Source organism: Rhagoletis pomonella, unplaced genomic scaffold, assembly GCF_013731165.1.
Source record: "Rhagoletis pomonella isolate Grant_MI unplaced genomic scaffold, Rhpom_1.0 Rhpom_scaffold_00031, whole genome shotgun sequence".
Taxonomy (NCBI): Eukaryota; Metazoa; Arthropoda; class Insecta; order Diptera; family Tephritidae; genus Rhagoletis; species Rhagoletis pomonella.
The window spans coordinates 248,311-274,770 of record NW_023458585.1 but is presented as its reverse complement, the minus strand read 5'-3'; the positions used below and the strand labels follow the sequence as shown (position 1 = coordinate 274,770).

The window sequence follows — 26,460 nt, the reverse complement described above, 5'->3', positions numbered from 1 at the left end:
GTGTTTTAAAAAACTAGGCTCAAGTACATCTCTGTAAGTAAAAGAAAACATGTGGAAAAGCTGTAAATAAAAAATTAGACAAAAAAGAAAAGAGAAAAAAGAAAAAATAAAAATGAAAAATGAAAAAAGAAAAAAGAAAAAAAGGACGCTGGGACCCCGTTTCAAGATTATTCGTTTGCGAAAGCCACTTGGCATTTTTAAATAAAAGAACCGTTATTAAGAAATCAAGCAATTTAAACCGATGATCTCTACATTCGCCGACTTCATCAAACCAATCGGGAGACACCTCTTTTGTTTGTTTCTGTATTGCGGACAACATCTTAGACTTAACTCCGGCAATGTGAGAAAATTTCGTGAAAAGCTGGCGGTACCACGTCACTTGAAGTCGGCACACCTCGAAAAGGTTATCTTCGGGATTGACAAGCCTCAGATCGTTGTCACCCTTATAATTTTGTGCTCTTATAAGGGCCTCCGAATGTAACTTCAAATCCTGCTGCGATTTTGTAATGGAGGAGGCACATTTGTCGCAATTAAGGTTACGCAGCAATTTTTGGTATATACCATAGCCTACGTAATAGCGCTGCACCTGTACCTCAGATTCTTGTTCAACGAAATTCTCGTCATCTACATCTATTTCATCTACCGCGAGCTCCTCACATTGCGTTTCGTTACATGTTTCTTCAAGATGACGATATTCTGGACATAAATCGCAGTCTAAATTTATATCATCGTCATCTTCGCAATTGGTTCCCTTATTTTCGAATCGTTGATGAAGTATTTTCATGGAGATCAACTGCGCGACAATATATTGAACGTCATGTGCAGACGGATGGGTATTAATACCTTGGCTAGCGCGAATTCTATAAAAAAAATTGTCCAAAGCATCCTGATTCATTTTACCGAGAAAAATAAAATTTAAGTTAGCGTGCTGATCGAAAATTTCTTCAAAAAGTTGCTGCATCGCCAAAATAGTAAGGCGAGTTATTAGGAAATTGAAATGAATCAAGATACTTAATATACCCATTCAATCGTTCATGAAACATGTTTTACGTCGAGTTCGTCAAAAAGATCGTTCATTTTCTTTACGAAAATCTGTGTGGGCTTAGCGCAATTTACCACATATTGGTCGTTGTCTAGTAAATTTTGGCTATAGGCCATACCAATGCCCGCCGCAACCGAATTGCTCAGCACTTGGGTCGCGCGCGAAACACTCATTTTTTCAAAGAATGCAGGATAGACGTGGGCTTCCGTTAATTTAGGGCAAATTTTAATATGAGGATTTTGCTTATCAATGGCGTACAACTTTCTAATTACTTTAAAACTGGCTATGCCATCAGAAGTTTGGATATCATACTTTAGCAACGTATTGCGAACGGACTTTATAAAATGGCAATAGTCAAACATACAAAAAAAATTCGAGTCTTCATGAACAAAGTAAGTTTTACTTACAGAAACTTTTAAAATATTAAAAAGACTCGTGTTGGTCGGATCTTGTTCACAAACCAACCCCTGGACGTTAAGTCCAATTTTTTGAAGTTCAGTTAAAGTGCGTCTCAAAATGGAATGTAGTTCTGCGCCAAGGCCATTTTTGGTTATATAGTAAGAAAAAACATACTTCCATTTTGAGCATAGCCCTTTAACCATAAAAAAAACAACACTTGTTCCCTACCTCTGATTTGCGTTGACCTTCCCCAAGGTCTACAAATCCATCGATTAAGTCTCTGGATTTGTTATACTGAAGATCTGATTTTATAGATATTTCATCAAACAATAGTACGCATATGCGCTCGGAAGCGAGCATTTTCTGGACGACTTTTTTTTAATTTTCAATGACATTGGCATCGAAACCAGGAACAACATACAATATGGGGCGCCAACGCAACAGAGATGTTTTATTTCGTAAATTAAAACCTAGATCGTCTCGCATAAAAGTGTAAGATTTATTTGACAAATAGTTTATATTTTGTGCCAATGCCCTTTCCCTCTCGCTATAGCGTAAATTTTTAGCACTGACGATCATTTTAGCAAATGTGATAGCATCACTGCTAGCACATTTATCTGCTATTATTGCATGCTTATGCAAGTTCCGCCATTAATTTTTCTAATCCTCATTCCCTTTCTCAAGCTCTTTAATACGCTTGTTTAATTTTAACTCGTTAGTTTGATAATATCGAGTGGCTTGAGCAAATCGTTCGCTGGCGGAAGTGGTGTTTAAGCCCAAACAGATTTCATTTCCCATACACGGCGCGCTTTTTTTCGCGAGAAGTGAAAATTTTTCGGATTCTTCTAAAGTTATATCGCCATTTTCTTCTTTAACGACGCGTCTTGAATACGTTTTTGTGACCGGGGGGAAAATCCATTCAGAACAAACACTAGGCGACCGACTTCCAGTGATGTCTGGCTCTAAATACAATGAAGGCACCGCACCTTCTGAAAGTTTAAATTTACCCAAAAATTCCGGCTCAAAGTGTCGTTGGAAAACGAATAATCGGTCGGCGTTTAACGCTTGTACTTTGCAAGCCAGGGCCCAACGCAGCCGAAGTTCTCCAGTCCTAAGAAAGGCAAACAAGCGCTTTTGCTGAGAAATACAGCCGGCACAAGCGGTACAGCTATGCGGAGGGTCTCCATCTATCCCTAATTGAGAAACGTTTTTATATACAAACTTCACCTCCCGACATAATTCCAAGAAAAAAATTTAAGTATCTAATAGTATGAAAAATAATGAAAATATTGAAAAAATTTATAAAACAATTTCGATTTAATTTAATCAAAGCAATTCCAATGTACGAAAAAAGAATTATTCTGTAAAAAAATCTCCCGAAAAATTTTCTAAGTACCTACCAAAAATTTTATATTAGTTGAGGTATGAAAAATAATTAAAATATCGCAAAAATAGGCTATAAAATGCGACAACAAAATAATTATAAAAAATCAACGCGAATTTTGAGACACTTCAAACATTCACATTATAATAATAAATTGTAATTGGCGTCTTTTGCCTTTATTTAATGTTTCTTAATTTTTTATAAAACGATATGTAGCTCAAATCAAGATTTCAAACTTTAAAAGTAGTCAAAAACTGCCGCATTATTTTGTTGACCACTGTTTGTTTTCATATAAGAATATATATATGTACATACATACGCGAATAAAATGCGCCAACAAAATAATTATAAAAAATCAACGCGAATTTTAAGACACTTCAAATATCCACATTATTATTATAAATTGTAATGGGCTTCTTTTGCCTTTTTTAAAGTTTATAAAAGAAAAATAGTCAAAAATGGACAGAATGCCGGATTATTTTGGTGACCAATGTTTCGTTTTCATATAAGAATGTATGTATGTACAAACATACATACGCATTCACTAAGGAGGACGTGACTCCACCGACTTTTAAATACGTATTTAATATATATGTATTTCATCTGGAGCACTCTTCACTTTTTAAAACTATATTTTGAAACGCACTAAACACATTAAACAATTTTTTCGCCACTTTAAATTAATTCACCGACCTAAGAAAAAAAACTAACCTGCCTAATACGCACTTATATTATATGATTATTAACTTACCCAAGTTGAGCGTTGGAAGGGCACCCTTCCTCAGGCATTTCCCACCCACTACTTCGGGCTCGAAATGCTGGATGCATACGAAGGAGTTGTGGGGTGGCAGCTTCTTCATGGGGTCGATACCATATTCTCCATCCATCTACGGGCTTCTCCGGGATCCTGTGGAAAAGAAAAAAAAACGGAAATCATTATTAGTATTTTTGCAGAAGTGGGCGCGGCATTTTCGCGGTCGCGGTGCCATTTTTGAGGTCGAAATCAAAAAAAGTTTGAAAAATACTCCGATGGCAAGAAAGTTTTTGTCAAACTTAATGGCCGTTGGTATTTTTCCTTTGAAATTCGCATTTTTTCGAATTTGAAGAAAATCCAATTCAAAAAAGAAATCAAAACTTTACAAAAACAAAAACCACCAACCTGTGCGTGTAGATTTCCACCCACTGATTAACATTCGAGGTCTCTCTCTCTGAGATTTAGCTCTGTTAACATTTTTCTTTTCTGCTTTGTATTTTGATTTCGCTGTTAAGTATTCCAAATATTTGTCGCCCTTAAAATGCGCTTCGCTTGTTCAGTTGGTTCGAAAAATGTGGCATTCACAGTTCTTGGACCTTCTCAATAAATATACGTTCTCTGGCTGCACCGAACTGACAAAGCGGATGCGGACTAGCGAGACTAGCGAGCGTCAGCACCTTTTCAGGGGAAGTAGCTTTTCGTTGATCGAGAGCCAATTTGTTGAGAAGTCAATTGCTTACTGTTGATTTTGTTGTGACGAAATGGCAAGCGGATGCGCGTGTTGACCAGCGGGGTGTCAGCACTTTATGGAAGGAAATGCATAGATTTAAATTAAACTCATGCCATCTGTATATAATAAACATTGGTTTTGTTAATTAAGCCGCTATATACACACTTTATCCTTCCAATCGCGACACATAACTTTTTTGTACACTTCAAATATGTAAATTTCCAGATGAAAACAAAACATAAGTACACTCATATATAAATGCATAGATTTCTTATTAAACTAATGCATTTTTATATAAAAGTACACTGATTTTGTTTATAATAATCACTTTTGTGCACTGGCATCAACAATCGCACTTGTTGGCAAACACTTGGTACTTACAAACACTTTTCATTATTAATAAGGACACTTTCACAAACAAGCACCTCAGTATTTTACACATTCACTAAATATTTTATATTTTACACTTCCATTTATGTATTTTCTAAATTAAAATACATTTTTTCAATCACTTTTGCAAAAAGATCACCGAAATTCACATTTGCCGCTTTCTTATGTTTTGCTAGTGTTTTCCGTATTCGCGGCGAAAATAAAAAATCTGCCGCGGACAGAGTCAAAACGGAGACGAATTCCTGTTGCAAACGTTTCAGATACGGTCAAAATCGGCGCGGCACATTTTCAAAGTAACGAGTTGTCCCTTCTTATAAATTTACCTTCTTTGGTACTGTATAAACGGTACGAACATTTCCATTTAATTGTGATATAAATTTTCTTTAAGTCAGCGTCTGTTACATTATTTATGTACTTATTATTTTATAGTATTATCTTCCCTTGAATTAAAACTTTATATGTTATATTTAATGAAACGACTTCATTATTTGTGTATATATTAATCCAATATTTGCTTTAAAAGTACTCAACAGGTCAGCACGACCATACTCGTCGAGGAGCCATTTTGAACTGAACACCGTAACTTAAGAATCTAAAACTCAGTATATCCAGTAAACAAACTGAGCTGTTTTTTTCGCCAAATTTGGTCCATATAAAGGACTTAGGGTTGCAGACAACGCTTTTTCGGCAATTAGGGTGTTGTGCAGTAATTTAATGTGTTGAAAAATTTGAGCACCGAATATATGTATGATATATGATATATTAAAAATTCGCTAAACTATATTAATAAAACTTAACGTAATTGTATTTTTTATTTTGATAATACTAATAAGTGTTATTGTCTACAAGTCGAAGTGATCTAAAGAATATGCGTAATAAAATTATTTAGTTAAATGTAAACTATATTAAACGTAAAAACACATATATTTAGATTTATTAATTTAAATGGTGAAACATGTTTTATAAATTGATATGACTTCTATTATAAATGATATATGTATGTGATATATACATATTCCCATACAATTTTGTAACAAGTTACCTAAATCAAGACACGACCCATAAATTGGAGAAAATTGGCCAAACACTTAGCTAAAAGTACAAGTTGCAGGCATTACTCATCATTTGATTCCGACAGAATATTCGTGATAGGAATAAATAAATATTTATTTTATTCATTTCATACATGATTCTATTTTATTATTCTGGAATTGAACCATTTTTTTAATTCAGAGCAGTAAGAAGGTATTTCACTTTAAGTTCTCGGAGCTAATTTTGGAAAACATCATCCAAGATTTTCGTAAACAGAAAATGCATCACTGAGAGCTTTATTATTGAGCTAGAAAACCAAATCAAAAGCGTGAATTTGTATACGTTTTGCAATAGAAGTGAATTATTTTATAATTTAAGTATACTTTTTCCCCTCATTCGGCGTGATATACATACATATTTATGCAGTGACATATGTAATATATTTTGCAATGCAAGCAAAATGCTAATCAAGGACGCAGTACAAATATGAAGCTCTTGAATTCCATAAATGATGCCCCAATGTCGAGTGCTCAAATTTTCATGAAACTTTCACCTTGCTATGTACCTAAACTAAATATATTTACATCAAACAAATTTATAAATTTGGGAAATAAATTATTTTTTCTTTGTTTGTTACGATGCTATACAGCAACAACAAGGGCCAGGGCTGTTTTCGTACGAAAAGCAACTTTTGAGCGGCAGCGCTTAGAGCGTTCCGATAAGCAATGTTATTTTGTAACAAATTTATCATAAAACGGAGCCTTTACAATTTCTTTGATATTTATATATTAAAGTAAATCCGTATATTTGTGTTTATACGTAAAATTGATGCACTAACCGAAACTTCATTCTAGTAAATTCTAAAGTTTATTTCATTAGTGATGAAAAACAACCGTGCGTGTAAGAAATTTTGTGCTACCAAAAATTTCACCTCTGGAAACTTTATCCCCATAAAGGACTTCACCACAGTTCTTTTACTGGGTATACTGAGATCTAAAACCTACAGGTTCTTAAGTTTCTTACGGTAAATTAAGTTTTGGCTAACCGCCAACATAGTTTCTCATTTAACAGGTTCGCCAAAATATTAAGTTAAGTTACGGAAATTAGGTCTAGACTAACTGAGCTTTTAGCGTTTATTATAGCAAACTTACGGGGAAACTTCGCGAGAGTGCGCACATCACAAAACTGAAAACCAGACAGCGAGGAAACTCATAGTTTACGAGAAATTTGTTGTTAAAGTTGAAAATTTCACCTAACAAAATGTACGATAACAAACCATTTCAAACAAATACAAGCTCTTTGAACGTTTATCTATTTTATATTTTGTGAATTTCGTTATTTAACGATCAGGAACACATTTATAAGTTTGTTTACTTTCCTTTAGAGAACCGAATTAGTATGTAATTGTGTAAGTATGGACCATGACCGAAACGAAGATGGCCGCACATGTGAGTAATGGCCTGTTTTTGCTTACGCGTAAAAGCACATTTAGTGCATTCAGCTCTAAATGCTACTCTAAATGAACATTTGTCCATACATAACTCGTCATTTTTGCATTAAGAACTTAAATGCTAAAAACAACCCTGTGATATTCCAAAATTTCCACGATTCGAACATAGTTTAATGAGAAAAAGTGGCAACATTGCTTTTTCGCGTATATAGTGGCTAGCTGCGTTTCAGTGATCGCCGATCGAGATTTCGTTTATTATTTTACATTATTTGGATAAAGAAAAGTTACGCAAAGTCAACATCGTTGTGATGCTGATAGAAATCTGGATCAATTTTTGATCAACTCTGTTTGTTTTGTTTCCTAATTAAGTGAGGAAATTTTAATTGACTCCAGCGACAAATGAATACATACACAAACAAATTTTTGGTTATGGTTAAAACAATTCAAGTTTTTGTAATGAATTTTTGGTTTAAAATTTATTTTTTCCTTTTCAGTAAGGTTTTTGCACATTATCTTCTGCGTGAGAATTGATGGTGATACGGATCTGAATAAGCGACTGGAACACGGCTGTTTGTCAAAAGCATACGATTTCGAACCCGCGTAAATGTACATTTGCTAAATGCGATAGCATGAACGCTCTTCGAAAACTTATGTTCGAAAGTGCTAAATGTTGCATTTTCCGCCCTATTCCCACAACACTGACAAAACTCAGTGGCTGACTATTGCCTTTACTACTGCGCCTAATACTATGCCGCAAATTTATTTTAAACTCTCGTATGGTGACAATTGTCAGTGTTGTTGTTATGACCTACTGAGTACGCGACAACGGCGAAACAACCTCAATGTTTATAAATATTGTGTTTTAGGCGCAATAATTGTGACAATAGTCATACGATGAATTTTGTCAGTGGTGTGGGAATAGGGCGGTTTAAATGCAGGAAAAACGCTGCATAACGTGTTGCCAGAATACGTTTCAAGATGTGTTGCCAGATGTTCAAAGGGTAAGAATATTATTAAGGCGAATATAATAAGTTACATTATATTATAAGTTTAACAGCAATTATGAGTATTATGTGCGCAGCGTAAGAATATTATAAAGGCGAATAGGAGCAAGTAAAGAATACCCACCGTTTCGCTAGAAAAAAAACTAAAAATAGGAATCGAAAAATAGAAGTTGCGCGCTTTAAGATTATAACCCTTACCAAATAGAATTCTCCTTTTACCCTGGGATTCAGTAATTCAGTGTCATCTCAAGTCACTAAATTTCAGATTAGCAATTAGTGACTATTTTTGTGACTTGAGATGATTTCGCTATTCAGTAGGAGAGAGTCACAAAAAGTTCACCAAAAATGTGTGGAGAAAACAAACACAGACAGTCAACTGATAGCGTTTATGTATGCCTTTTGCCAAGGCGCATCCATACAAGGTGGTGTTGATTGCATATAAGTTAAAGTCTCGTGTATTTTGTTATTGCTTTTTGGTACAGGAGGATGTTAAAACGAAAGGGAATAGGAGATAATTTTCATCATTTTCTCTTATTGACATCCTAAAGTTGCGCCGCGTTGTCTTGGATGACATTCTCCTGTACTAGTGTAGAGACAAAAATATCCAATCAGCTGATCAATCAACAGCACCTTGTAATGATGCGCCATGCCTTTTGCCGCGCCGCCCGAAGAGTCGCAATGGCCGAGTGGTCAAAGCATTAGGCTGCCGGTCGAGAGGGTCCGGGTTCGAGTACTCCTCGGGCGTAGAGGATTTTTTTATATTTTTTTTATTTAGTATTTTTTTTATTAGTTTTATTTTTTTAATAATCTTTTTTTTATGCTAAAAAAAATATATTTTTTTTCAATGGATTTGTATGATATTAAAACATTTTGGTTTACTTCCTAGCGAAATTCTTATTGAACAACTTTCCTAGCTTCATATTCGCGTTTTTTTTTTAATAAAATTGAAAGCAATTAACGTTTTCTTCATATTTTTATTTTTGAGACCTGCTCTGAGCCAGCTGACAAATTAGTGACTTTTTTTGAGACTAGAGACGTGAGACAGCGTACCGAATACCAAATAGTCTCAAAATCCAAGTTCTCCACCAAAAGTCACTATTAGTGACTAGCATATATGTAATACTTCTTCAATGTGTAAGCATTCCGAAAGCAAAGCGAGACAGTCTACTACGGTTTTTGTCAATGTATTGTGTACTTGAGTGCCGTTTTTGAATATGTGTTGTGTACATGTTTATTTATAAACGTGTGTGTTCCTATTCTTTCGTACGTTTTTATTGGTATATCTGTACTGTAGTGTTTTCGGACGGTACTAGCTCTTACTGCCAATATAGGAGTATTACATATATGGTGACTAGAGACCGCTTATGGCGCATTTACATGGTATGAAGCCATATGAACTGTTGATACGCTAAAATAGAGGGACTACATGTTCTAATGAGGAATTCAATGATATGGAGTGGGATGCATATAATAAATTTTTTCATATGAAAAGTTATGGGGAGATACTGTAAACATACTGTTGTGATACTGTTAAGCATATGAAATTATAGCAAGTTTAATTTTCATACATCTTCCCATAAAAAGTTTAACAGATGCAGAGATACCAAGGGGGGTTTTTCCCATTTTGATGCCTTTTTAATATAAAAACCCACCGAAAAGGAGGAAAGCGGCAACTCCGCCATTCACATACATGTCAAAAGTATGAATTTTAAAAATTAAAAACAATAAACAAACAAATTCAAAACAAAGAAATTCTTTGTACTACAACTTTTTAAATTGAAGCCACTCACGTTTAGTGGACAATAAAAATACGAAGAACTATGATAACAAACTTACAACAAGACATTACAGAACATTTTAATGAGCCTTATATCACGTTTAAGTAAAAATAAGCCTATATTTTCCAAGCTGGCAAAGAAATGAAAATTTGTATTTTTTGTTGTTTACACAAAGACTTGCCAAATATACATATAAGTCAAAATTATAGAAGGCAAGTATACTTCTCCCTTTCATTTTTTCATACAGTTTATGCTTCTTTCTGGCTTTTACAAAAATGCAGGGATACCGCACTTATTTCGGTAATGTATTTTCAATTCGAAATCAAACAAAAACATCCCACGAAAATGTTTGCGATTTTAGAACCATTAGTGAATATTTGCAAACTACTGCAAATAATACAGTGCCATATCTTACAAAGTTCAGAGTATTAACGAAACAAACAAGCATTTTATGGCTTCATCTTTCCTTCAAACCGCATTGTTATTTTTTCTAACTTTTCCTTTTGTTTAGCGCTGTAACCTATTAAGTTATATCTTTTAATCTATACATGTGAACTATTTTCAATGAGCATTTTTTCATTTGCTCCAGAATTTTGGGTACATTTTCTTATAGTACCTCTCATTCGTTTTTATATTACATATATACACTCCGAAGTTCGGGATAGTATTTTGAATATACCAGCAATATATGTAAAAGTAGTGTCGGCTGCTGTAGAGCATTACGCAGAGCCTGAGTTCAAGCCCAGTTTTTCTAATAGTGGTTGCCCCTCTGTTGGTAATAGTAAACCTCCGAGTGTATTCAGTCATGGAAACAACTTCTCATTAAAATACAATTGCCGTTCGGAGTCGGCGTAAAACTGTCCTTTACTTTGTGTGACAAAATCACGCACGCCGCATATCGAAGGAGAAGCTAGGCCAAACACTAACATATTGTTCAAGCGATATACATACATATTCGTCGTTTAAAGTACAAAAGCGCGTATCGTGGTTCTGCAAAACCTCGGAACTGAAATTTGTGCCAAAAAAGATATTTGGTCATCGGAAGCTCCCGACATCAAGCCCTTAGCCGTTTATAATAAAATATCGATATAATAAAATATCGACTTAGACATAAGGAGAGAAGATTATTTGGTTTAAAAGAGAGAACCGTTTTTAAAATTTAGGCAACCTCCTATACGAGGTTTTGCATTTCCTTGATGCGCGGTTTTGTGCTTTAAACGAAGATATGTAGAAGTATTGCATACATATTTTGGTGCCTTTTCAAGTATAAAATCCACTGAGAAACGGAAGAAAACGGCATCCCTATGATTTCAACTTATGCCAAACGTTTCGTAAACAAGCAATTCTGAACAAAAAACTGTTTTTCCACAAAGATGTTTAAATGGAAGCATTACAAATATGGAAAAATAGCAATCCACAAGGCTTTATTGGCAGTAGGTCCTTTTTAAAGCACATTTAACAAAAAAATAAGCTTCTAGTTTCGAAGCTAGCACAAAATAAAATTTTTTTATTTGTTGTTTACAAAAAAAATATTGTCTAGTATACAAGTCAAAATTGTTAAATATATATCGCTTTCATTCATTTCTTCATAGAGTTGGTGCTTCTTTTATAGGAAAATTCATACGGCTTATGAACAGATTCATACCATGTAAATGCACCATTACTGAATGCCAGGGTTAGGCTTTCTGCACATTGGTCGTCCAATCATAGTTACTTCATCGTCACAATCATGATGAAATGATTACATGACGACTACACTTTCGCGCGCTCGGTCGTGATGTTTCAATTCATTTGGCGTCTAAAAATTCACTTGGAGCAGGTATTTCCTGTTTTTCTGGTTGATATTTTCGCGCAATATTTACAAAAACTTGCATTTTTTAAAATATAGACTGTGCTGCAACAATTCTAGACATAATTTTTCAGTAATATCTCTTCTTTTCTTTTCCTGAAATGTGCTTTGTGCATGCACACAGAGACTTTTTACAATTTCGTCATATTTCCCACCATGCAAAATATGAGAAATAGGCAACAATCGTCAATGGCAACAAATTGGCGACTCACCGATTTATTGCTGTGGTGACAAATCGGCAACATCACTCCGTTCATGTCAATTTTGAATAAAAAAGTTCTCAAAAATTCCGAAACTTATGAATATGCCGTCAATAGTATTGGCCAAAAGCATCTAAATTATGCCCAAGGACAAGATTGAAGAAATAGGAAGCCTCACAGCGAGAAAATTAATTATTTCCGATTGTAAGTTGCGATTTGGTATACAAAAAAATAAATGAAGTATTAAAAAGAATAAAATTATTCCAAATATCGCCTGAAGCGATAAGAAAAGGACTCATTCAGGTAATAAGAAAACGACTCGCCCAGGCGTGTTGCCTTCGGCGGACGTTTTAGAGCGACCGGTAATAGGAAATCGATTCGATGGCAATATTACCGGCAATAAATTTGTTTCCGAGGGCGACACGTTTTCTTATTGCCGGCAACACAAATTGTTTGGTGGGTTTATAGTTAAAACGCTAACTTATTGAATCTTAATGCAATTATCCACCTTTTAATGATTTCCACAGATTTTATGCAAAAAATACTAATTTTTATGCAAATATTCACCTTTTCACTAATTTTTCCCCATAATAAGTAAACAAACAATACAACGATTAGCAAAGACAGTGCCGTACTTATCCGTTTCTGCATCTTCTACGATTTGCCGATAACTAGCCGATAACGACAAGTGTGCAGATCTCCTTTGAAATGCATGTGCTCGGCTCAAAATTTCAGGGCGAGACGATAACGCAACTATGATTGGACTGCAAGTGTGCAGATAGCCTTAGTGTGCACCAACTGGGGCTACCGGCCTAGTGATGTAGCCTTGGGAAAGGATGAGGTAACTACCTTACCCTTTCTGTGTGGTAAACCTGGGGCTGCCGCCCCAGTGATGTCTATTATGGTATTTTATAGAAATGTCTTGTATATAAAAATGCGTGAAATGCGTCAAAAGAAAGTGCGAAAAGTGCAAGTGTTTTTTGCAAATAACTAAATGTGTTATACAAATTCACAAAGTAGAATTCTCTTTCTGTGGTGTGAAGAAAAGAAGCAGAGGGATTATAACCCTCACAATGTAGAGTCCTCTTTCTTTGTTGTGAAGAAAGCAGAAGTATTTTTGAGCAGAACTTCTGGACAATAATAGTGACTATACTATAATTATGATGTATATTTAAATCATACAATCAATAATTATTATCATTTTACTGAAAAATTACATTATCTGCACACATTATACTCATAATAGCTATTAACCTCATAAGAAAATATCACTTATCATATTCGCCTTTATAATATTCTTAGGCTTTGAACATCTGGCAACACATTTCGAAACGTATTCTGGCAACACGTTACTCACACGTGCGGCCATCTTCGTTTCAGTCATTGTCCATACATACATTCATACATACTATTTCGGTTGTCTAATGGAAAATAAACAAATCATTTATAAAGGTGTTCCTCATCGTTAAATAATGAAATTTACAAAATATAAAATAGATATACGTTCAAATAGCTTAATTTAGTTGAAATTTGTGTTTTCTGGGGAAAATTTTAGTAGACGGATGGCAAATTCTGGAAAAAGGGGGGATAAGGGGGAGTAGAATAGGACCCCCTGATTTCAAACATACCCCCTGTTTTCTAGCAACCCTATACTTCTTATATAATTTGTTGTTAAAGTTTTCGTATAAACGATGAATAATACTATGTCTCCATTGTGAAATTAAATGAAGATTTAGCCCTCTGACGAGATTTGACGTTTAACCTTTTGAGATTTACCATATAAAATTAAATCTCGAAAGGCAGTATATTTAAGATAAATCTTCGTCAAATCTTCAATAATATTGATTAATAAGTACAATTTGTTGGATGTGGCAACCACAAATTCACATGCCGTAAGTCGAATGACATTTGCGTTTTCAATATACAGTTGAGGACATTGAAATCTAGCCTATCATAAAAACATGAATTTTCGTATTTTTAGGGATTTTTATATTTTTGTTAGTTTGGGAGGAAAATTAGTAATACATATTTACATAACTTTGGTTGTAATAAATTAAGAAAATATTATTTTAAAAACTAAAAATTTAGACGAAATGTTTTATAGTAATATCATGCAGAGTCTTCTCCGCATTCTATAAGTCATTTACGCGCTGCGACAAAAAATTTATAAATTTCTGTAATGGTTCTGATTCGATAACATTGCACCGAACAGCCTCTAGAACTCAGTTCATATTCATGATATGCCGAAGGCCCAGGATTGGATTTTCGGTTCCCTCCTATGAATAAGAGAGTTCTACAAAAATTTTTCTTTCCGCAAATGTTTTTTACCGTTTTGATAATTTTTCTTAAATTCGAGAAAATGATTCGGAATATGGTACCATTCTTTACACTTTCCAAACTATATATTATACATACATATTTACCACGAATAAGAAGCCAATAATATTCAGAATTCATATAAAGAAATTACGCTTAGTACCTTCCTTTTATCTGTCTGTATATCAATGTCCGCAACTGTATTTATAAAATCATACATAAGCAAACGTCAAATATTTAAAAATGTGAACGTCAAACATATCTCGTTGTGGTAATGGAGACGGTTGTGATTTAGCAACTGGATTTATTAAATCTTAATGGATAAATCTCTTAATGGAGACATAGTATAAGATAGCAAAATAACATCAATCTTGGTGCTGCCAGACTGGAATTTTGAAAAATAAAAGCGGATTTTTAATTCGGAATTTTCACTTAGTGGAATTCTCCTCTCTGCGTAGACGGCCTTCGGCCGCGCTTTAGGATTATAACCCTTACCAAATAGAATTCTCCTTTTGGTGTGCACCAACTGGGGCTACCACCCCAGTGATTCCCACGACAGCCGATTCTACGTACCGGGGTTTTACCCGACCAAGGGCTGTTGTTTCGGCGATCTAACCCTGTTTAGGTCGGCGAAGTATCTCAGAAGTTGCTCATCCATAGGGCTACATTCACTACGTATTCTTCTACTCAGGGCTGGCATCGAGTCAAACCCAGGGCCAGAAATCTACACCTGCTGTGTATTCCAGAGACGACTACACCACAACTCCGCCTCAGTCAAGTGTAATGCCTGCGAGGGGTGGAGTCACCGTAGAGTCTGCTCAGGACTACGGACACATCGACAGTGGACCACGTCGTACGTGGCCCCCTGTTGCTCAAACAACAGCCTCCACGGCTAACCTCAGTCCACCTGAGCAGCCTTACACAGTCACCACAGCACAACAACATAAAACACCACAGACCATACCACAGCCACAACAGACCACATAACACACACAACCGCTGGTTCCTCCTACAATCTGCACGGTACGTCAGACCAGGATATTCCGCAATGCGACATCAGTCAAGTGCAACACCTGCCTTGGCTGGTGCCACTTTAGGGCATGCTCAGGTCTGCGTACCACGCGAGATTGGACTGGGAACTTCGAGGGCCTGTGTTGCGCTGCTCGGTCGCAGACCTCAACTGCGACGCCTCCCGCCACCACCACAGGGCGGCAACCATCACAGCAGCGCACACAGCCAATAGCGGTAAGAACACACACGTCCCTTACACCCCACATCACGACACGTCTCCCGAACCACATGAGCTCCTGCAATTTAACTGCAACGGGCTACAGAGCAAGATTGAGGAGATAACCGTCTTCATGTGTCGGCATGGTATATTCATAGCTGCAGTCCAAGAGACGAAGTTGCACAGCAATTCAACTCTGTTGAATTGTGACGGGTACAACGTGCACCGTCGAGATCGCGAGCGAGATAATGGTGGTGGCGTAGCGTTCATCACGCACCACACCGTGCAGTATCGTCTTATCGAAGCAGACATCGACCGCAGGGATACTACCCCAGAATGTCAGGGCATTGCTATCCGGTCAGGCGATGTTGGGCTCGAAATATTTAACATATACATAACCCCTGTCACCTGCTGCCCGGCGGGATATCACCCTGATATAGGTGCGCTCCTCAGAGGTAAAAACTGTATGGTAGTAGGTGACTTTAATGCGCACCACGATCTTTGGCACTCAAGCCTGTCAAACGATCGTAGGGGAACAGACTTGACTGAGCAAATAGACGATTCGACATTCTCCACAATAAACGACGACGCACCCACCAGGATTATGGATAACTGCAGCAGCTCGCCAGACATCACCATAGTCAGCGCTGGTCTGATAAACAGCATAACATGGCGACCTATGCTGACTTTAGCATCAGACCACCTACCCATAGTCATCTCGATGGATAAACCAACCGACTTTGCCTCCGCCAAACACCGGACCTATATCAACTTCTCTAAAGCTGATTGGAAAGGTTACGCGGAGTTTACTGAAAACACCTTCACTGCGCTTCCCACACCAACCGACGTCCATCTCGGTGAAGGTAAGTTCCGCAGGGCTGTCACTGCTGCTGCAGCTCGCTTCATACCGGCAGGATGTTTAACGGACCAACGTCCAAATTTTCTTGCCGAAGCGGCTAGCCGATGAACGTGACAGCCATCGTCAGGCCGATCCCGGAGATCCCCGTATCAGGGATCTCAACGCGGAGATTCGGCAACTAGTAAACGTACATAAGCGGAAGAAGAGGGAGGAGCATCTGAAGACCAGTAACTTCACCTCTGGTGTGAGTAAGCTTTGGTCAACCGTGAGGTCACTGTCCATTCCGACGAAGCTCGACTACAGAGTCGAAATTTCTTTCGGCGACCATGCTTCGTTGGACCCGGAGCGATGCGCGAGCTATTTTAGCCGGCAGTTCATACTGCATCCTCCGGTGGACAAAGCCAAGCGTCGAGTGACCAGAAGGCTGCACAAACTGCCAACAACCTGTGCCCCCCTTGCTTTCACTAGCAGTGAAGTTCAGGTGGCCATGGGGAAGGCGAAAGCCTCCAAAGCCATGGGTCCCGACGGAATATGCATGCTGATGCTGAAAAATTTGGGTCCTGCGCGAGTAGCGTACCTAACGGAGGTCCTCAATTTTTCTATGGCCACTCTCATCATCCCAGACATCTGGAAGGTGGGGAGAGTGGTCCCACTGCTCAAACCGGGGAAACCTGCCAACATAGGAGATTCTTATCGTCGGATAAACTCCTTTCCCCCGTAGCGAAGACATCTGAGGCCTTGCTACGCCCGTATTTCACAAACCACTTGACCCCAGCGAAGCATCAGCATGGTTTCCGTAAAGTGCACAGTAACAAAGTAACAACAGCACTTAACGCCATAAACACTCAGATAACTCGTGGCCTTAACAGAAACCGTCCCTGTGAGAGAACGAATCTAGTAGCGTTTTACTTGTCAAATGCGTTTGACACCGTCTGTCATTCCACGCTACTAGAAGATATAGAGGCTTCCTCTCTCCAACAGAGGCTCAAACGGTGGTCGGCAAATTATCTGAGTGGTCGACACTCGTCGGTAATGTTTAGAGACAAATCGAGTAAACTTAGAAAAATAAAACAGGGGGTTCCACAGGGTGGTATCCTTTCCCCGCTACTGTTTAACTTTTACATTTCAAAGCTCCCTCAACCACCAGAGGGAGTCTCGATTGTCTCTTACGCCGACGATTGCTCGATCATGGCGATTGGGAATGGAATTGATGACCTGTGTTCGAAAGTAAACGGGTATCTCTCCGAACTTTCTCGCTTCTTCACTGCAAAGTGTCTAGTCCTCTCCCCTACGAAATCCTCTGCAACCCTGTTCACAACCTGGGAATTCACTTCGATGACACACCAATTCCGACGGTGAATAACCCCAAAATACTCGGAGTAACATTCGACGGCCTGCTCTCCTTCTCTGCGCACGCAACCGCTATTGTCAATAAAGTACAGAGCCGCAACAAGGTCCTCAAGTCGCTAGCCGGCAGTACTTGGGGCAAAGACAAAGAAACGTTGCTGGCAACATACAAGGCAATAGGCCGGCCGGTTTTAAACTACGCAGCGCCAGTGTGGTCGCCGGGGACTAGTAGGACGCAGTGGACGAAGCTACAGACTGTACAGAACACCGCACTCAGGACAGCAACAGGATGCCTCCTGATGTCGCCCGAACATTATCTCCACGACGAGGCACAAATGCTCCCCATAAAGGAGCACAACATAATGCTCTGCAAGCAGTTCCTGATCGGGAGCCACAGAAGTGGCCACCCAAACAGACAGCTGCTTCCAGAGGAGCCCTCGCCTAGGCACGTCAGGAGGCATCTATATGAACTGACGGACGAAGTCCAGAGGTTCATCAAGCAACCTCTGGACCCGTCAGCTTACCGACTGGCCTTGAACGGCATTCACAGGGAGTCAGTCTCGAGTCATGATTCAATAATACAAGGTTAGATAATTATTGACAGCTGCGGTTTGACACTCCCTTACAAAAAGTTGCATTTACGAAGGACAGAGAAAGGGCAAGAATGCAATCCCTTGTTGCGAAAATGGTAGTAGAAAAGTACGCAAAGTAGGCAATTAGTAGTGAAATTCCTTTCGTAAATTCTAATGTATTTGCAGGAAATCTGGCATTTTAAACGAAATGTTGAACGTAATATTGATATATCTACGTGAATTACGTAATTTATATGCTATTTAGCCGTATAAAAACTGAAAAATGACTCAAAATTAAAAAAAAGGCTACTATGAGATTGATGTAAACATCCAATGCTTATGTTTTCATCAGTTAAATATGCTTCATATGCATATACAAATAAACATATTGCACAAAAGCTTATACTTTTATTTCACACCAAAGCTACACTGTTTCCATGTAAATTTGCAAAGAAGCAACACGGTGCCACTGCTAAGGGAGCGGTGCGAGAGAGACAACTGTCAGTTTTTCGAACCTTGTTTTATTGAATCATGGTCTCGAGTTATGTAGACTCTAGACCTGTGAATGCCGTTCTAGGCATACCGCCCCCGGACATAGACGTGACGGAGCTTCATCTGCCTCGGGAGACACGAACGACAATAGCCCAACTCCGCTCTGGCTACTGCAGCAGGTTAAACTCCTACCTGAGTAGATTGAATGAGGATGTACCAAATGAGTGTCCGGCATGCGGAAAACCCGACAACCCTAACGGCTTTGTCCTTGTGGACCAACCCAATAGAAGCTGCACGTTTCCTAGGGTTGCCGTTAGTGGAACTTGACGACAACGACTGAGATACCAACCGATCTGATGTAGCCTTGGGAAAGGATAAAGTAACTAGAATTCCCTTTCTGTGTGGTAAACCTGGGGCTGCCACCCTAGTGATGTCTATTATGGTTATGATCAGGACTAAAACTCCTATCGATCCCAATATAAATTTTTCCAATCAGAGAAATGTACGTATTCTGCACGTATTAAGCATTGCCTTCTTTGTATGAATTGCTTTGTACAATATGGCAACACATGTTATGTGTTAGTTTGCAACCATGTGTTATTTGGGGTGTTCACAGTTCGTTCCAAATTGTGTCTGAAAATGTAGACGTCTACATTTTGAGACATCTTTAGCATCAAACTGTGAGCACCCCTTTCTAGCAGTCGTCGCAAAATCGTCTCAAAACTTTGCTGGTGTTGCCAGACATTTCTTCTTTGCGTGCTTTTTTATATGTCGCCTTTCGATTTAGTTTCTGAAAAATTGTAATTATTTAACTTAATTACCAATTCCTAATATTTGTTATTTCTTTTCCATGATTTGTTTCTTTTCATCAGAAATTGCGCTCAAATTAAATGCAAATACAAAAAACGTGCCCAATAAATAAAAAAATGCGATTAGTATTGCCATAATGCAACCCCGCTGCGAGGTTGCAAAATGTAGACGCGTAAAAAACATACCTTTGAGTGTGACAAAATGTAGACGGCGTCGTTTTCCAATTTTGTATGGGAAACAACAACACCACAGATTTTACGGTTAGAAAACGTCTTAAAATGTAGACGTCTACATTTTGAGACACTATTTGGAACGAACTGTGAACACCTCAATTGTATGTATTGTGAAGTATTAAGTACAGTGTTTTGTGCATTTATATATAAGAAAGTATGTGACAAATGCACTTTTTGTTAAGGAAATCTAGTGGAACGACTTAAGAAATTTTAATAACAAATAACTTACGAACAATATTGTTTATATTTTTTAGTTATACATGCTTTAGAGGATACTAAAGCCCACCCGTTTTCTGCACACTCACGGTGCAGCAAACAAAGGTGGCGCCGTCAGTGGTACCGCTACTTTGGTTTTGCCGATTTTGACAGTTGTGGTAACTTGTAAATAAAGCTTTGTTTACAAATCAGCAAAAGATAAATTTGAATTATAAGTTAAAAATTTTGATAATAAGTTTGAGTTGAAGACTGCGTAAAAACTAATACAATGAAGTGCTGTGTGTTAGAGTGCGACAGCCGCCAAGATGCAAGAAGCGTAGATGCAAGTGTAGCGCTGGGACGAATCGCTGCATTTTGTGTACATAGGGCACGGCAAAGCCGCTCCCAAAATGTTTCTCTATTACAATATTAACAGCATTTCCACACAATGATTTTGTTTCTGCTCCACGCAGCCTCCATTAGCAAGTTAAGTAATCAATCCCGCAGAGATGCTGATGCAGTTTTCTGCAGCAGCCTTAATTGTAAAGCAATAAAGTGCACTAAAACGTTTGCTGAAGCAGGCTCAATTGCAAAGCAATGGAGTGCACTAAAATGTTTACATTCCCACGACAGCCGGTTCTACGTACCGGAATGACTCGGGTTTCACCCGACCAAGGGCTGTTGTTTCGGCGATCTAACCCCGTTTAGGTCGGCGAAGTATCTCAGAAGTTGTCCGTCCATAGGGCAGCATTCACTACGCATTCTCCTACTCAGGGCTGGCATCGAGTCAAACCCTGGGCCAGAAATATACACCTGCTGTGTATGCCGAAGACGTTTACACCACAACTCCACCTCAGTCAAGTGTAATGCCTGCGAGGGGTGGAGTCACCTCAGGGTCTGCTCGGGACTACGGACTCACAGACAGTGGACCACGTCGTAGGTGGCCCCCTGTTGCTCAAATAGAGCAGCCTCCACGGCAACCCATAGTCCGCCCGTGCAGCCCCACACACTCACACAGCAACCACACACAGTCGCCACAACACAACAACATACCACAGCCACCACAGACCACATAACACACACAACCGCACCACCACCCACACGCCGCCGCCAACAACTCTTGGTTCCCCCTACAATCTGCACGGTATGTCAGACCAGAATATTCCGTAATGTGACATCAGTCAAGTGCAACACCTGCCTTGGCTGGTGCCACTTTAGGGCATGTTCAGGCCTGCGCACCACGCGAGATTGGACGGGGAACTTCGAGGGCCCGTGTTGCGCTGCCCGGTCGCTGGCATCAATTGCGACGCCCCCCAATACCACCACAGGGAGGCAATCACCCCAGCAGCACACACAGCCAACGGCGGCAAGAACTTACACCTCACTCACACCCCACATCACAACACGTCTCCCGAACCACATGAAGCTCCTCCAATTCAACTGTAACGGGCTACAGAGCAAGATTGAGGAGATAACCGCCTTTATGTGTCGGCATGGTATATTAATAGCTGCGGTCCAAGAGACGAAGTTGCACAGCAATTCAACTTTGTTGAATTGTGCCGGGTACAACGTGCACCGTCGAGATCGCGAGCGAGATAATGGTGGTGGCTTAGCGTTCATCACGCACCACACCGTACAGTATCGTCTTATCGAAGCAGACATCGACCGCAGGGATACCACCCTAGAATGTCAGGGCATCGCTATCCGGTCAGGCGATGTCGAGCTCGAAATATTTAATATATACATACCCCCTGTCACCTGCTGCCCGGCAGGATATCACCCTGATATAGGTGCGCTCCTCAGAGGTGAAAACCGTATGGTAGTAGGTGACTTTAATGCGCACCACGATCTTTGGCACTCAAGCCTGTCAAACGATCGTAGGGGAACAGACTTGGCTGAGCAGATAGACGATTCGACATTCTGCACAATGAACGACGACGCACCCACCAGGATTATGGGTAACTGCAGTAGCTCGCCAGACATCACAATAGTCAGCGCTGGTCTGATAAACAGCATAACGTGGCGACCTATGCTGACTCTAGCATCAGACCATCTACCCATAGTCATCTCGATTGATAAACCAACCGACTTTGCCTCCGCCAAACACCGGACCTATGTCAACTTTTCTAAAGCTGACTGGAAAGGTTACGCGGAGTTTACTGAAAACACCTTCACATCGCTCCCCACACCAACCGACGTCCACCTCGGTGAACGTAAGTTCCGCAGGGCTATCACTGCTGCTGCAGCCCGCTTCATACCGGCAGGGTGCATATCGGACCCACGTCCAAACTTCCCTGCCGAAGCGGCTGTTTTAGCAAACGAGCGTGATAGCCTTCGTCAGGCCGATCCCGGAGATCCCCGTATCAGGGATCTCAACGCGGAGATTCGGCAACTTGTAAACGTACATAAGCGGAAGAAGTGGGAGGAGCATCTGAAGACTTGCAACTTCACCTCTGGTGTGAGCAAGCTTTGGTCAACCGTGAGGTCATTATCTAATCCGACGAAGCACGACGACAGAGTCGAAATTTCCTTCGGCGACTATGCTTCGTCGGACCCGGAGCGATGCGCGAGCTATTTTAGCCGGCAGTTCATACTGCATCCTCCGGTGGACAAAGCCAAGCGTCGAGTGACCAGAAGGCTGCACAAACTGCCAACAAATTGTGCCCCCCTTGCTTTCACTTGCGGTGAAGTTCAGGTGGCCATCGGGAAGGCGAAAGCCTCCAAAGCCATGGGTCCCGACGGTATATGCATGCTGATGCTGAAAAATTTGGGTCCTGCGGGGGTAGCGTACCTAACGGAGGTCCTCAATTTGTCAATGGCCACTCTCATCATCCCAGACATCTGGAAGGTGGGGAGAGTGGTCCCACTGCTCAAACCGGGGAAACCTGCAAACAAAGGAGATTCGTATCGTCCGATTACACTCCTTTCCCCGGTAGCGAAGACACTCGAGGCCTTGCTACTCCCGTACTTCACAAATCACCTGACCCCAGCGAAGCATCAGCATGGTTTCCGTAAAGTGCACAGCACAACAACAGCACTTAACGCCATAAACACTCAGATAACTCGTGGCCTTAACCGTAACCGTCCCTGTGAGAGAACGATTCTAGTAGCGTTGGACTTGTCAAAGGCGTTTGACACCGTCTGCCATTCCACGCTACTAGAAGATATAGAGGCCTCCTCTCTCCCACAGAGGCTCAAACGGTGGTCGGCAAATTATCTAAGTGGTCGACATTCGTCGGTAATGTTCAGAGACAAAACGAGTAAGCAGCGAAAAATAAAACAGGGGGTTCCTCAGGGTGGTGTCCTTTCCCCGCTACTGTTTAACTTTTATATTTCAAAGCTCCCTCAACCACCAGAGGGAGTCTCGATTGTCTCCTATGCCGACGATTGCTCGATTATGGCGACTGGGAATGGAATTGATGACCTGTGTTCGAAAGTAAACGGCTATCTCTCCGAACTTTCTCGCTTCTTCACTGCAAAGTGTCTAGCCCTCTCCCCTACGAAATCCTCCGCGACCCTGTTCACAACCTGGACGAAGGAGGTCAGGCTACCGCTGGGGATTCACGTCGATGACACACCAATTCCGACGGTGAATAACCCCAAAATACTCGGAGTAACTTTCGACAGCCTGCTCTCCTTCTCTGCGCACTCAACCGCTATTGTCAATAAAGTACAGAGCCGCAACAAGGTCCTCAAGTCGCTAGCCGGCAGTACCTGGGGCAAAGACAAAGAAACGTTGCTGGCAACATACAAGGCAATAGGCCGGCCGGTTCTGAACTACGCAGCGCCAGTGTGGTCGCCTGGGACTAGTAGGACGCAGTGGACGAAGCTACAGACCGCACAAAACACCGCACTGAGGACAGCGACGGGATGCCTCCTGATGACGCCTGAACACCACCTGCACGGCGAGGCGCAAATGCTCCCGGTGAAGGAGCACAATATAATGCTCTGCAAGCAGTTCCTGATTGGGACCCACAGAAGTGGCCACCCGTGCAGACAGCTGCTTGCAGAGGAGCCCTCGCCTAGGCACGTCAGGAGGCATCTATATGAACTAACGGACGAAGTCCAGAGGTTCATTAAGCAACCTCTGGACCCGACAGCCTACATACAGGCCTTGAACGGCATTCACAGGGACTCAGTCTCGAGTTATGTAGACTCTAGACCTGTGAATGCCGTTCTAGGCACACCACCCCCGGACATTGACGAGACGGAGCTTCATCTGCCTCGGGAGACGCGCACCACACTTGCACAACTTCGCTCCGGCTACTGCAGCAGGTTAAACTCCTACCTGAGTAGGCTGAATGAGGATGTGCCTAATGAATGTCCGGCATGCGGAGAGACCCCACATGACTCGAAACATCTCTTCGCATGCCCGGCAAACCCGACATCCCTAACGACCTTGTCCTTATGGGCAAACCCCGCAGAAGCTGCACGCTTCCTAGGGTTGCCGTTAGTGGAACTTGACGACAACGACTGAGATACCAACCGATCTGGGCGGGGTTGTTGTAGCCGCTACAACAACAACAACAACTAAAATGTTTACTGTTCTCTAATAGATTAGGAGAAAAATGCAATATTTTCGCATTTAGCAAAATTAAAACACGTTTTTCGCAGTAATGTGAACTGCTTTGGCAGTTTCAACTCGTTCTAATTTTCGCTCTATTTTTTGTTTACTTGTGGTACACAAATGTCAACGCCCAGGACGGCGCAATCTTGTATTCTATCATTCTTGCTGCACACTTGTATTTGTTTGAAATGGTTTGTTATCGTATATTTTTTAGGTCAAATTTTCAACTTTAACAAGAAATTACCGGTTTTCAGTTTTGTAATGTTCACGATCCCCTCGACACCCCCCATAAATTCATTTTGTTCAAAGCTTGGTGCACTCTCGCGAAGTCAACCCGATGCTTCGAAGAAAACATCGATATTTTCGATAGATCGATGTTTTTTTGAGAACGCTAGCTTGGTTACGATTTAAGATTTGTTGAAGGTTTTTTGTCCATTAAAATGGCGGAAGAATGGCCATCCCAAAAGTTTCGCCAAACTATGATAGCAAAAATGTTCGTATTTATTTAATAAGATACTCAGTATAAACGTTCTCAATTTTTCCTCATAGCAACCAAGCTCTGCAGACGACGGATCCTACGAAGAATGCGGGTGTTATGGAAAATCACATTTTCAAAAAGTCGCGCAGCAAAGAAGAATATATGGGTTTGGTGGCGAAGCTGTTTATGCACTTTCAAGACTTAGCGCAAAGTGAGTATTTTTACAAATTTGTTCACAACTTAAAGTGTAAACGGGTGGGCTTTCCAAAACGGAACCAATCGAAATTTCAGCGAAAGTATAAGGAATTTCGTCATGAAACTTGGTGAGGATGTTGGGGGAGGCCTCCTCAACATGAATTGTTCACTCTCACAATATAATTGCTAATAGTATTTTAGCAATTTGTTGTTAAATAATGTCCACTATCACCCCCTAATTTTTTTAAAATATGCCACTTATCACTTATATTTTGAGTTACATGTTATATTTTCAATGCTCACATGCGTATTTTATGCTTTTATTATATATAATTCACCAATTAATTAAGTAAAACGCGTTTATAAACTTGTGTTCACGTTTTACCACTTTTCACAAACAAACAGAAATAACAATGGCCGACAGTAAGAGCAAATATGTGCTGCCATACGTTTTAAAAGTAAATACGCCACTATTAAAGGATTTTATTAAAACGCGGCCAACACAAAAAAGAGTTGTGCGTAAAATGGTCATATCGCGCGATTTTATGTAAAACACCCAGTAACCATATATTAATATAGTTCCATATATATCGAAAATTTTTAATAAAAAATCTCGCGATTTTTTATTAAAAATTTTCGCCTGCGGCGCTTTATATTCTAAAACTCGATACTTCGATGAATAATGAACATTTTTAATAAAACATCGCATTTTATTATAAAATCGATACTTCGATAAATTATGCAACTTTTTAATCAAAAATCGACCAATAAATAATTAAATTTTTTTATTAAATATCGCGCGATCATTATCTGCATTTCTTATTGCTTCCGTTTTGTGTTTTTGAGGCATTTTTTCATATGTATGGCAGCACTGACATTTCATTCAATTGGTGTACAAAGCAAAAGGTGAGGTTAAATTCGGTATTTTTTGCAACTTTAAATGCGAATTACTTTAAAACTATAAGCCTCCGGAGGGTGGGGTCTTCAGATTTAGAATCTGAAAAAGCTCCTCTATACTCCCTAATATTTTTTTTTTTTCAAAGCCTGGATCCGTTTTGGAAAATTTTCCCCAGCCGCCCCAACAGAATTCCGAAATGAACCAACAAGGCATGATGCCGGATCCGCTAAATGCGCTCCAAACCCTTGCAAGCCAAGG

The 26,460-nt window shown here is 39.9% G+C and overlaps 2 protein-coding genes across 2 annotated transcripts in view; both read left to right on the top strand.

Moving 5' to 3' along the window:
- LOC118749679 overlaps positions 1 to 26,460 on the top strand; it is a gene marked incomplete at its 5' end in the record, with an annotated part of 256,884 nt that overhangs the window by 116,415 nt on the left and 114,009 nt on the right.
- On the top strand, positions 25,006 to 26,460 carry LOC118749681 (mediator of RNA polymerase II transcription subunit 15-like; the record flags this gene model as incomplete). Its single annotated transcript, XM_036484480.1, is given in 3 exon segments — positions 25,006 to 25,124; positions 25,181 to 25,320; positions 26,348 to 26,460. Coding segments are annotated over 3 exon segments (306 nt in total), but the record flags the coding sequence as incomplete, so codon positions are not given.